The sequence below is a fragment of the Chiloscyllium punctatum genome, chromosome 46 (genome assembly GCF_047496795.1).
Source record: "Chiloscyllium punctatum isolate Juve2018m chromosome 46, sChiPun1.3, whole genome shotgun sequence".
Classification (NCBI taxonomy): domain Eukaryota; kingdom Metazoa; phylum Chordata; class Chondrichthyes; order Orectolobiformes; family Hemiscylliidae; genus Chiloscyllium; species Chiloscyllium punctatum.
Genome location: NC_092784.1, coordinates 59,700,115 through 59,713,288, shown reverse-complemented (window position 1 = coordinate 59,713,288; position 13,174 = coordinate 59,700,115). Strand labels below are relative to the sequence as shown.

At 38.9% G+C, this 13,174-nt stretch overlaps 1 protein-coding gene across 1 annotated transcript in view; it reads left to right on the top strand.

Moving 5' to 3' along the window:
* Nucleotides 1-13,174, top strand: part of LOC140468175 (voltage-dependent P/Q-type calcium channel subunit alpha-1A-like) — a 620,416-nt gene that overhangs the window by 368,787 nt on the left and 238,455 nt on the right. The window contains exon 10 of the mRNA XM_072564404.1: nt 10,390-10,505. Coding sequence (XP_072420505.1) covers nt 10,390-10,505 — 116 coding nt within the window. The remainder of the gene's footprint in view (nt 1-10,389; nt 10,506-13,174) is intronic.

Sequence of the window (13,174 nt, the reverse complement as noted above, 5' to 3'; positions counted from 1 at the left end):
TACTTCAGGATAGACAGAAGAATGCCAAATTTCAAAGAGAATAGCAATTTATACTGTATCAGAAACAAGGTGCTGATTGTTTGTTTGGCTAGTGGACTCTGATTGGTCAAGGCATTGAATGAAAAATGTACAAGGGAATAGTTACAACTTCGTTTTGTTTAAACTTTTCAAAAAAGCAAATTGACTGTGACTGGTCAAGATGTGTAGTTGTGAGTGCATCAGGGAATAATTACGCCCAATCCCCCATGCTTCTGTTTAACGGAAAAACATAGATGTCTGAGCAAATTCTCTTTGCCTGCAGAGGACCAGACCCTGCACATAGCTTTTAGCAAGCATTGCTGAGCCACATTGCAAGCCTGATGATGGTTAAAATTGGTTATTAGTATAGTTCTTAGTATACTTGAGATTGTTGAGCAAGTTTACCCAATCGCTAATCTACATCTAGTGTTGGACACTATGTTCTGAGTTTTGCCAGCATGCAGGATTGAATGCAGTCAGTACTCTGCCTGTTGTGAGCAGGCAAAAGGAATGTTCTGTTTGATATCATCCACCAAACTTTGGGACATACAGCCTATACATTTGGCATTACACTACTGCTGAAATTTATATACTACATTACTCATTTGTGTGATAGGCAGGATGTCTTTTTGCTAGACAGTCTGTTAATGAAGAATACCATTTGTGTTATTACTGCATAGTAGTAGCATGCAAAGGCTAGTTTTGCCTGTTACACAGGTTTTTAAGGTATCTTACCCTTCCAAGATAGTTGGAGGAAGATTGGGCACTTTTCAGGAACACATATGGTAGCCTTGGGCTGATACGTCGGTTTGAAATAATTCAACAATAAACTGATCGGGTATACATTATCCTACGGAAGAGCATTAATGTGCCTTTTTTGAGTAAATGGTTCGCACCCTATTTACAAGGTTCCCACAAAAGTCAATCTTTCAGCACACGGGAGCTCTATAAATTTCAATAGGAATATTGACCAGTAAAGTTTGGCTTACATTTGACAGCAGCAGAGAACACATTAATGTCTTTCCTAACCAGCATGCTGAAGAAAGAGTTTGTTAGGTTGCTGGTGTCAAATGTAAGTGCCATACTGATTTTAATAGGGATCAGCCCAACAAGAATCAATGCCTCCAGCATAAAAATTGACAAGAACAAGTGAAGAAAAGTTAGTGTTTGCAACTATGAACAGCAGGAAAGCTATGGCTTACAAGAAGAAAATGATCACAGGTTTTAAGATATCTGCGGAACATTTTGGGTATTGTTGAAGGACTTCATTTTTTTTCTTAGAATGTGGGAAAAAACTAGAAAGCATATTTCCCCAAAAAGATGGTGGATCTTGAATTACTATAGCCCTTATAGTTTTCCCATAAATGGAGAATTCCAAGACAATGACCAATATGTGTAACTACTCTCACTTCTCCTTTAGCATTAAACTCTTTCATCTGTATCTGTTTTGAGATATAGTGAAGTCTGGAGCCCTTGTTCTGTTGGAATGCAAGCTGAGCATCTGTGAATGGATTACCATGATTTGGTGTTGTTTGATTGCTGCTGATTAGAAGGCTGGTATTTGTACAATATTCCACATTGTCAGGGAGTTGTCATACTGCAGTGGAACAGCTTGATTGGGGAACAGCTAATTTTCAGGTCTTCATCATTACAATAGGATAGTGGGGTGTTTGTCAGGGCTTTTAGCCTTTGTAGAGAAATGCCACTTAATTGTATGTAGAGTGAACTGAATCAATTGCTTACTGTTCCCCATGACAATGGAAATTTAGGATAATGCTGAGTAGCATCATTGCCTCAGATCTTTTGATTGAAGACACATGACTGGCATGAGTTGGCAGAAGGGCTACAAAGCGTCATAGAGGTTTGGTGCAGGGACATAGGTTGACATGGAGGATATGAGGGTCATAGTTGGTGGGAAGAGTGGTGTAGGTTGTCATAGGGGGAATGAGGGGCTTTGGGTTGTGTGAGTGGTGTTGCATATCTTGGCAAAGGAGCGTTAAGGGCCATGGGAAGTGGGACAAAGGCACAGGTTGACATGGAGGGTATAATGGGTGGATGAAGAAGCATACCTTGGCTTGGGATTTCTGTGGAATCAGAAGAAATCCTGCTCCAAACTATCTTCCAGTTTGTCCATAACAATTCACAATTCCTGATTCCCCCCACAAAATATCATTTCTTTTTTGGCTTAGTGATGAAGCTGCCATAACTTACAGCTGTTCAGCTGCCAAAAGCAGTCTTTGTGGCTCAGTGGCAATGATGAAATATGGTTCAAGCCTCTCACAGGGACTTTGGACAGGTGGTGCAAGCTGTCCACCAGATTAAAATATTAAAATATACTCAGGACAAGATTTATAATTGTCCAAAGTATGCTTATTCATAAGAGCTTTTGCATTTGTTGAAGGTAATAAAGAAGCTAATGCCTTACATTTTGGTGGTATATCATAAATTTAAACACTATATGAGTAACATTTTATCAACTGCCTGTTAAGAAACAGTGGTATGCAACAGCATGAGTGTAAGCAGAAGAACAACAATTAATCAGTTGAGGTTAGCAGCCAACAAATGTATTATTATGTTAATCCGATCAATAACGAGTTAAATGGTTGACCAGATTAATGTTGGATAATGTATTGAACCTGAACAACTTTGATTATTGCGGAAATAATATTTTGGCAATTTCTTTGCTAAAAGTTCTTCTGACTGCTACAGTCAGTGGAGTGAAGGTTGAGTTGAAGAGCTAGTATCCATTATAACCAACTCCAGATCTTAGTTTGTGTTGTATAATCTAACCTAAGTGTTACAAATAACTGCAGTGCTTTGCAGTTAGAAAGGGGAGAAATTATTTAGGATTTTTGACTGATCACACCAAATGATCTCTAATGTAAATTTATTACTCAGGGTGGAGTAAGTGAAGACTCCACCTGATATCAATTAAGATGAACGAACCTACCAAAATGCCCAAAGATTAACATCAGCTTTACACAACAAGGAAACAGTTGCAGGTGACTACCTTGTGATCTGCACTACAAAAGGACTTAAGTCACTGCAAGAGATGTGGGAGAGAATTGAGGATTTCACTGAACTATGCAATCTTAACAGACAGTTAAGTTACTGAATTTATGAGAGAGTGTTTGACTGGTCTCTTTCTCATTGTACAGATCCCTCTTGCAGTCGCATTCTTAGTTCTCCCCAAAACCTTTACTTTGTTATATTTTTGACTACTTGCAAAAGATTCAAAAACCAATATGTTCAGCCTCTGGTCCCCTTTTTCAAACTTACTGCATATCCAAATCCCATTATAAAGACACCTTGGGATGTTTCACTAAGGAAAGAATTCTACTTCATAATCTTGGAAGAAATCAGATGTAATAGTAGTGAAATATGAGGGTAAGCTTGTGCTGTCTTTTCTTTTGTTCAGAATTCTCATCCACTGCTATCTTCAGGATCCCCACTGATCGCTTCAATGGTCTTCAATGGATATCATTCTCATTCATCCATCTTCTTTGGCCTTTGAGTAAAATAGTACCAGGGGTTGGGACAGCTATGTAGCAGCTCTTTCCCTTCTATCAGTCTTAACATGTATAACAGAGGCTTTGGTTTCTGTCTTCACCTTTGATCTTTATTCAGGGCATTTCTTTCTCTGCAAAGTCCTTAGCTGCCTCTTCTGATGCATAACAGCATTACATGGACTTTGCCCACTAGACTCAGAGCTGTTGGAAAAGTTTCTCCTCCAAAATGTTCTGTACTAGATGTTAATGTGTTAATGATGCATTCAATTGTTGTCCCAAGCAGCTTAACTGACTTGATTAACAATAGACACTACAGATAATGTATAAATGGCAACATAATTAATGTTTTGTGAATGTTGGTGCATAATGGCAGTTTTCCATAAGTGGATGTATCTTTTCTACCAGTGCTTGGTTTTGAGTAGTGTTTTTTTTGTAGCCAAGAACCGATAGCGTTTAGTGGCATTAATCCATCCCTCTCTATACACAATATGTAGTGAGATTTGTAAGAGGTGATCTCCACTCAAAACATCGACTTCTACACCTCCTGATGCTGTCTGACTTGCTGTGTTCTTCCAACCTCCTTCCTATCTACTTTGGATTCCGGCATCTGCAGTTTCTTTTGTCTCTAACCATGAAGGATGAATGACATTTTCCCACAAGCAGACAGCCTTCATATCTTACATACTTGCACATGTCATCAGAAATCTATTGACTGGACCATTTCAACTGAGATTGGACTTTGCTTTCCTTTGCTAGAACCAATTAATTGTAATGATTGTCCTGGAAAATAAAAAAACTTTTGTCTTTCTTATGGTCAACTTTCTTCTTTTGAGTTGACGCATCCATCATCAGGCATCATAGCGCAACAATGAATAAAATTTTATCACCTCAGAACTTTCTGCTTTCCACCCTGTGGTGTTGGATGGCCACACAGTGTTACAATTTTCTGAAAGGCAACCAATTAAGAAGCTGCCTCTGGACTTACCATCAGTGACAATTCATAAAACAGAAGGCCCAGTCAGAGGATCCAAAACTGAAGACAGATTGCAGTCCCTCAGGAGAGGTGAGCATTGCTGATGCAAGTACGGGAAAGCAAAACAACTCAAGATGGAGACCTCTCTGAAAACATCTGCAAATTTTAAAAAATGTTTAGCTACAGCTGTCAGGCCAGCACTGTAGAGGGGAATCAAAGCACAGGACTGCCAATTATCACAGCTGTAGCCTTCATCTATCCCTGTGGCTCCATGAAGAAGATTGAGAGGAGACATTGATTGACCACTGCCCCTACACCCGCCCCCCCCCCCCCCCCACCCCCCCCAACTACTGCTGAAATGCCACCTTCAGGTAATTATTGAACTTTAGACAGAAAATTGCTTCGAGTCAAAAACATGAGTAGCTGTCCCTTGTGCTAGTTTCCTCCCAGTTCCGTCTCCTAACCCATCTCCACAGGGCCAGGAATATTCTCCCCAGTGGATTCCATTTTTGTATATTGTAATGGTGTGCAGATATGAAGGGTGCTGTAAACATGCGAAGTTTTTTGCTTTCTTAACAAATCAGTGCATAGAACACTTGCTCTGCCATTCATCACGATCATGGCTGATCAACCAACTCAATAGCCTAATCCTGCTTTTCCCCATAACCTTTGATCCTATTTGCCTCAAGTGCTACATCTAGCCACCTCTTAAATACATTTAATATTTTGGCATCAACTACTTCCTGTAGTAATGAATTCTACAGGCTAACCATTCTTTGGGTGAAGAAATGTCTCTTCATCTCCGCACTAAAGGGTCTACCCCCAAATTCTTAGACTGTGATCCCTGGTTCTGGACACACCCACCATTGGGAATATCCTCTCTGCATGTACCCTGTCCAGTCCTGTTAGAAAACTGCACACAATGTTCTAGGTGTGGCCTCACTAAGGCCTTGCATAACTGCAACAACACAGCCCTGCTCCTGTTAATGAAACCTCTCACAATGAAGGCCAACATACCATTTGCCTTCTTTAAACCTACTGTACCTGCATGCCTACCTTCAGCGACTGGTGCACAAGGACACCCAGGACCCACTGCACACTTCCCTGTCCAAATTTACAAGTAGTAATCTGTCTTCTTGTTTTTACTTCTAAAGTGAATAACCTCAGATTTATCCACATTATACTGCATCTGACATTAATTTGCCCACTCACTAAACCTGTCCAGATCATGTTGAAGGATCTCTGTAACTTCATTACAGTTCATCCTCCCACCCAACTTGGTATCATCTGCAAAATTTGAGATGTTACATTTTGTTCCTGCATCTAAATCATTAATATATATTGTAAATAGTTGGTGTCCCAGTGGCATCCCAATAGTAACTGCCTGCCAATTTGAAAAGCACCTATTAATTCCTACCTTATTTTAACTAACCAGGAGCAATGCTACATGGAATTTATCTATGTTGAATAACAAAAATTTGTTTCAAAATCATCCATGACGTTACTCTAAATACTTACGTGCGCCTTCACTGATTATATTCTGTGATTACATTTTCCATTTGCAGTAAAAATGTTAAAAATACGATATTTTGAGTTTGTGATTTGAAGTAAGGAAAAGTTAGCAAGTATATGAGTCTTTTCAAAAATAGAATTAATATAATAAATAGAGGTATTTTCAGCAGTGAAATGGCAATTGTTTTGTATGTATCATGTAAATTTCCATCCACAGAAAAAAATCAATTTACTTCAGAGTAACTTATCTGTTTACTTTTACAGACCTAGGATAATTATTCCCTAAATCAACCTGCCTTCCCTTCATCATTAGTATCATTAATACTTTTGCACAATGTATTTCTGACCCTTTACTTATGGCCCCTGGCTGGAATAATGTTAATTGCCTTTGTTTATCATTTTTATAACATTTCAAAATATCCTTAGATTCTGGGAAGGTCCCAGGATGTTGGAAAAGAGCAATGTAGCACCCTTACTCATGAAAGGCAGGAGGCAGAAAACAGAAAACCACACGCCAGTTATCTTAAAGTCTGATATAGGAAAAATGCTAGAATCCATTACTAAGGACAGTCCTTAGAAAACCACGATGTAATCAGACAAAGCCAACATGACATCCTGGAAGAGAAATAATATTTAACTAATGTACAGAGGAACCTCGATTATCCAGCATTCGATTATCCAAATGTTAGATTCTCTGACAAGATTGAAAGGTTCCAATTGTTACGACATGGGTAAACCCTCCTGCTTAATTTAAATCAGCAACACAGAAAAGGTTTACCCTGTGCAGTAATGTATGAAAATCTGAGAGGCAAAGAACTATTTAAAGTAAAAATTAACAACTTTATTTCTTAAAATATAATAGAAAGTAATTAACTAACAACCTTTTGCAACTCCTTCCCTTCTATAATACAAGTTCAATAAAACCCCTGATTAAGATTTACCAAAAGTCAAATTTCAAAAACAAACAGCTGTTGAATCTTCCCTTTGTAGATTTATTCTCCAGGTCAGTGTCGATATTTTTTCTCTGTGCAAACTCATTCTCTAGACAGGTACCTCTCAAGAGAGTTCTCCCTAGCAGCCTACACTTGTTGGTCTTTTGGCAGTTCTCTCTCAATTGTTCAATTTTTCCTGGTCTTATACCCCCAAAACATCGGTTTGTGTCATTTGTTTTTAATATTGTCAATCTACTAAATTCAAACTTGATTGGAGTTTGGTTTTTTGGGGGGTATAATTTAAACTGATTGGCCTAATTCAAACTTGTTTTTGTCTCCAGGCAACCAGCTACCTTAGCTGCTGGGCCGCATGTTACATTGTGTCTTATTCAGAACACTTGGTACTGTCAGATAGTTCCACTAGTTTTTAACTCTCTTAAAGGTACAGTACACTCACATCTTCGTAACACAGATGCTTAGTTAAACTGTGTTATCCAGCATTCGATTATCTGAATATTCAATTATCCAACAAAATACTCCCCGCCCGTTTCATTTGGATAATCCTCTGTATTTGAATTCTTGGTGAAGTAACCTGAGGAAAGTCTGCAGAAATGTCCTAGGCTGAGATAAATGATCTTCAATAACCATAAAATATTCCTTTGTGCCAGGTTTTTTTACCCTGATTCATATTGACTCTAATTTTGCAAGGGTTCTTTGGTGCCACGCTTAGTTAAATGTGGCCATGTTTGAACCAAGGTTGTAATGAAGTCAGAAGCTGTGACCATGACAGAACCCAAACTGAACATCTGTGAACAGGCTATCAGAAAGCAAGTGCTCTTGATGGCACTGTTGATGATACTTTCCACTATATTACTGATGATTAAGAGTCGACTAGCAGGACTGTATTTGCCTGGGTTGGATTTGTCCTGCATTTGTGTACAGTACATACCTGAGCAATTTTCCACATTGCATGGTAGTGTTGGAGTTGTACTGGCTCAGTTAGAGTCATGGCAGGTTCTTGAGCACACATCTTCAGTACTACTGCTGGAATCTTGTCAGCCTTTGCAATATCCAGTGCCTACAACCATTTCTTCCTATAAGTGAAATGGAGCGGAGTGAACTGAATTGTCTGAAGACTGTCATCAATGATGTTGGAGATGCATGGAGGAGGCTCCTAATATTCCTATCAAGCTTTGTGGGTAAGGCATATATTACAAAAGAGTTGTCTATATACAATGTCTTACTCAATCATTGGATGTGCCAAAGGGCTAAGAAGCCAATTAAGTGCTTTTAAAATACAGCCCTTGTGAAAAAGAAGTGTCCCACCCTTGGCCAGCAGCCCTTGTATCTCAGCAATGTTAGAACTCAGTAATGGGAGCTGCCAACTTAGATGGAAAAACATCCTTTAAATTTTCATCTTCCTGCTGCAGCCCAGTATATTATGGCAGTTGAGTCAAATTGTGGGCCTTACGTTGGCAATGATCTACCACTTTCTGATCATAATGGACCTAAGGATGCTTGCCCACTACACCCGTCCTCCACTCTCCCAGTAACTGTCACCCATGGTACTTGGGGAACCAGGTTGATGTTGAGGGGAAAGACAGTGAGCCAGTCCCATCAGATATTTTTATATTGCAAAACATTAGTATGTAGTTACAGAAGTTATAAGAAATCTAATAAAATGTTACCATTTATTGAGTGGAAATTTAAAACAAAAGTAGGAAGGTTTTGCTTCAGGGGACTGATGAGACCCATATTCAGAGAAGTGTGCACAGTATTACTCACCTTTTTTAAGAAAGGAAGTAATCAGTTGGAAACAGTTCAGAGAAGGCTTATGAGATTATTGTCTTAAATGGGGTGGGGGGAGGAAAAGTTGGAGAGGCTAGGCTTGTATACACTGGTGTGCAGAAAGCTACAAGGCAATGTGGTTGAAACATTAAATCCTGAGAGGTCTTAACAGAACAATGTGGAGAGGATGTTTCCTCGGATCTAGAACTGAGGGACCCTATTACAAATCAGGGTAGCCCATTTAAACACAAGGTGAATTTTTTGCTCTGAGAGACACGTGTCTTTGAAATTCTCTTGAAGAGGTAGTAAAAGCAAAATCCTTGAATGTTTTTTAAAGCAGAAATGGATATATTCTTGGCAAGTAAGGGCATGTGAAGATTATGTAGGTAGGAATGCAGATTTGAGGTTCTAGTCAGATCAGCTATAACATTATTGAACATAAGAACAGGTACAGATCTACTCATGCTTCTTGTTCATATTTGTCTCCATCCACCATCAGCACACTACCACCCCCTCCACTCCCCACCTCTACATAAAATAAGACCATAAAATCCATCCCATGGAGTGTGAATTGAACCCATAACATGCTGATTCAGAAATGAGTGCTATCAACTAATCCACATGCATGTGCAAGTGTTATGCAAGGGAATGGTGTTAGAAGGCAGATTATCTCAACTGTGTTGTAGAATTATTAGTCCAGCATTTTCCCCCTTTATTTGGGAAGTGATTACTATTGTTGTGGTTCTGTGCGCCGAGCTGGGAATTTGTGTTGCAGACGTTTCGTCCCCTGTCTAGGTGACATCCTCAGTGCTTGGGAGTCTCCTGTGAAGCGCTTCTGTGTTGTTTCCTCCGGCATTTATAGTGGTTTGTCTCTGCCGCTTCCAGTTGTCAGTTCCAGCTGTCCGCTGCAGTGGCCGGTATATTGGGTCCAGGTCGATGTGTTTGTTGATACTCACCAGGACAAAGGACCCGATACCCAGCATGAGCAAAACCAATGTAGTGTACAAAATCCCATGCAAGGCCTGCATAAAACACTACATAGGACAAACAGGAAGACAGCTAACGATCCATATCCATGAACACCAGCTAGCCATGAAACGACATGACCAGCTATCCTTAGTAGCCACACACGCAGATGACAGGCAACATGAGTTCGACTGGGACAACACTACTATTATAGGACAAGCCAAACAGAGAACAGCCAGGGAATTCCTAGAGGCATGGCACTCATCTACAGACTCTATCAACAAATACATCGACCTGGACCCAATATACCGGTCACTGCAGTGGACAGCTGGAACTAACAACTGGAAGTGGCAGAGACCGGAGGAATGCCAGAGGAAACAACACAGAAGCGCTTCACAGGAGGCTCCCAAGCACTGAGGATGTCACCTAGACAGGGGACGAAACATCTGCAACACAAATTCCCAGCTCGGCGAACAGAACCACAACAACGAGCACCCGAGCTACAAATCTTCTCACAAACTTTGAAGTGATTACTATGGCACAATTGAAATCAGTAATCTCATGGTTACATTAACAATGCAATGTTGTGAATGTCTGGATGTGCTCTTGAAAATGATTTTGATTCAATAGTTATCCTTAACAAAAGCCTGCTGTCACTGCTGTAACCCATACTGGGAAATCTTTATTTCAGAGAGTTTGCCAAAGAGAGAGAGAGGGTGGAAAATAGACGTGCATTCTTAAAACTGAGGAGACAGCAGCAAATTGAGAGAGAGCTGAATGGTTATCTGGAGTGGATTTGTAAAGCAGGTAAGTGTGGGACTTGAACAAGCCAACAATACTGAGCTGGAGTTTAGCAAAAGATAAATCGTCTTGTAACCTAATCATACAGGGTATATTGGTGCCTTTGACAAGATATGGAGATAAATAAACAAGGTGTTCAGTCAATTTGAAAATTTAAGTCTATTTAAAGTAATGGGAGCCTTTATTTTTTAAATAGAGGCAGCAAATACAAAGGTATGGACATTTTGCTAAACGGTTATCAAGTACTTGTTAGGCCCCAGTTAGAATTGTGCCAATTCTGGCATGACATTTTTGGAAAGACATCAAAAAAATTGGGATTGGATGCAGAAGAGATGCACCCAAAAATGATAACAGGATGAATGACTAGAGCAGCCGAGATTGTTCTACTTAGAGTTGTTACAACACAGAAGTCAAACCCCTCTGCTAATTATACTAAAACACACAGAAAAGATCGCCTCGTCTCATAATTTGTTAAAAATGTGTGAATGAAAGAAGATCCCTGATTTCCACTGTATAAATATAAAGTAACTATTTATTTATTTAACCCTAACAGTGAACACTAACCAAAACTATTAACAATCAGAACACTCTTTCCCCTAACTAACCACTTATCCTTTCGCTAACCGTAATTCCATTAATATGCTGTTCCAATATCACAATTATTAAATATTACATTAACATAATTTCTCAAAGTCCATACAGTCTCTTATGCTGTCTTCCTTCCGGTCCTACTTCCAGTCATCCGATTCTCCTGTCTTCTTCTTGGGTTGTCTTCCTACTTTTTACTGCTTTTACACAGAAAGGTACCTTTAGATAGTGCCTTCTGAGATTTCTTTGAGATCAAGATGTTTATTTCCTCATTGGCCTTTGCTCTCCACATCTACAGCAGTTGCTCTGACCAGTTTTCAAAACACCCTCATATTATATAGCCCCTAACATCATACCCTCTGATTGGTCTGAAGTTGTCAATACAATAAATTCAAACTCAATTGGGTTTTGGTACCCTGAGAATAATTTACGTAATTGGTTAAATTTAAATTGTTGTCGAAACAGCAAGCAAAACGCAGGTATCCATTTAACAGCCAATTGTCACATGTATCTGTTTTGGAACAGCCTGTCTCTTAGCTGTTCTGTATACTGGCAGCTGTGGTTGTACTTTAAATTTAGAAAATACTTTCTATCTTGAAGTGACCATACAATCTTTCAACTTCATAATAAAGTGGAGAAAGTCAAGGGAAATTTAACAGATGTGCTCAATGTTATGAAGCATTTTGGATGTACAAAGAAGGAAAGGAATGTTTCCATTGGCTAGAGGAGCAGCAAATGAAACATAATTAGCAAAAGAACCAGAGGCGAGTTAAGATTTTATTTTGCAGTAGAACGTCATGATCTGGAATTTACTGTTTGAAAAAGTATAAAGCACAATTTCAGTATTCATTTTCAAAAGCAAATTGGATAGATATGGGAAAAGAATTACATTGCAAGAGAATGGTGGAATAAAGCTAGGTAGAATTAATTGAACAGCTCTTTCAAAGAGCCAACAAAGAAATGATGGGCTGACTGGCCTTCTTCTATACTTTAAAATACCTAATCATCTGGAATTTGTTTCAGTCGTCAACATCGCCATAGTAAGGTGGACTGTGTATCTTGTTTTATTAAGCATATAAAGTTACAAGTTATTCTATAGTAGTTTCAGAAGCTATCGAACTTTGTGAGAGAGAGAAAAATAGAGATATCGTCTGACAAATCACATGATGGTTCAGACATCATAAACGTGCACCCTATGCCCCAAAATCCAAGACATGATGAATGGAAATTGGAATTAATTTATTTCAAAATCATAAACTTCATGCTGATTCATAGCTTTCAACATTATAAAGAGAATTAACAAAGTTTGTGGAAGTGCAGTCTTCACCATGATCAAGGGTTGTAAAATATCAGCCTGCTGTTAAAATAGACAAGGTGATAAGAAGGAAGTCTAACAGTTTCCAGCAGAGTATAGGACATTTGTAGCACAAACAAAAGATACTTGAAATGCTTAGAAAATCAGGTAGGATCTATGGGAAGGGAAAGGGACTTAATGTTATATTTAGAGGTTGAGATGAGATCAACCATGATCGTATTAAATGGCAGAGCAGGCTTAAGGGACTGAAATGCCTACTCCTGCTCTTAGTACTTATGTTCTTACGTTTATTAAATAAGTTACAAGGAAGAGCTTGCACTAATTCACACAGAGTGCTGGTCACTGATCTAACATCTACTTAGGACAGTTGGTATGGTCCTGACCAACATTTAACAACAGCCAGGTTCAGCTTTTATAAGCTGAGTGTATTTTGTTTGGGCAGAGTCTGAGAAAAGTCCAATTTATTTTATTGACTTAAATGTAGCATTTAGCTTATGCAGTTGGGGCTAATCTGTGTGTGGGAAGGGTGAATCTCATTTTTATTTTGGTGGTTCCACCTCAGCAGTAGCTGATTGAAATTACTGAGCCCAGCAACTTTATAGCTTGACATATTTGGTAATTGGCCCGGGAGAAGAAAATTGAACATAACGTGTTCAATAGCAATTCTTCATGTTAAACTTTCTAGAACTTTAATAAATCTTTTCAGGAAATCAATTTTATGTGTATGTAAGGCAAATATGTATGTTTTGAGAAATAATTTGCACTGCTAATT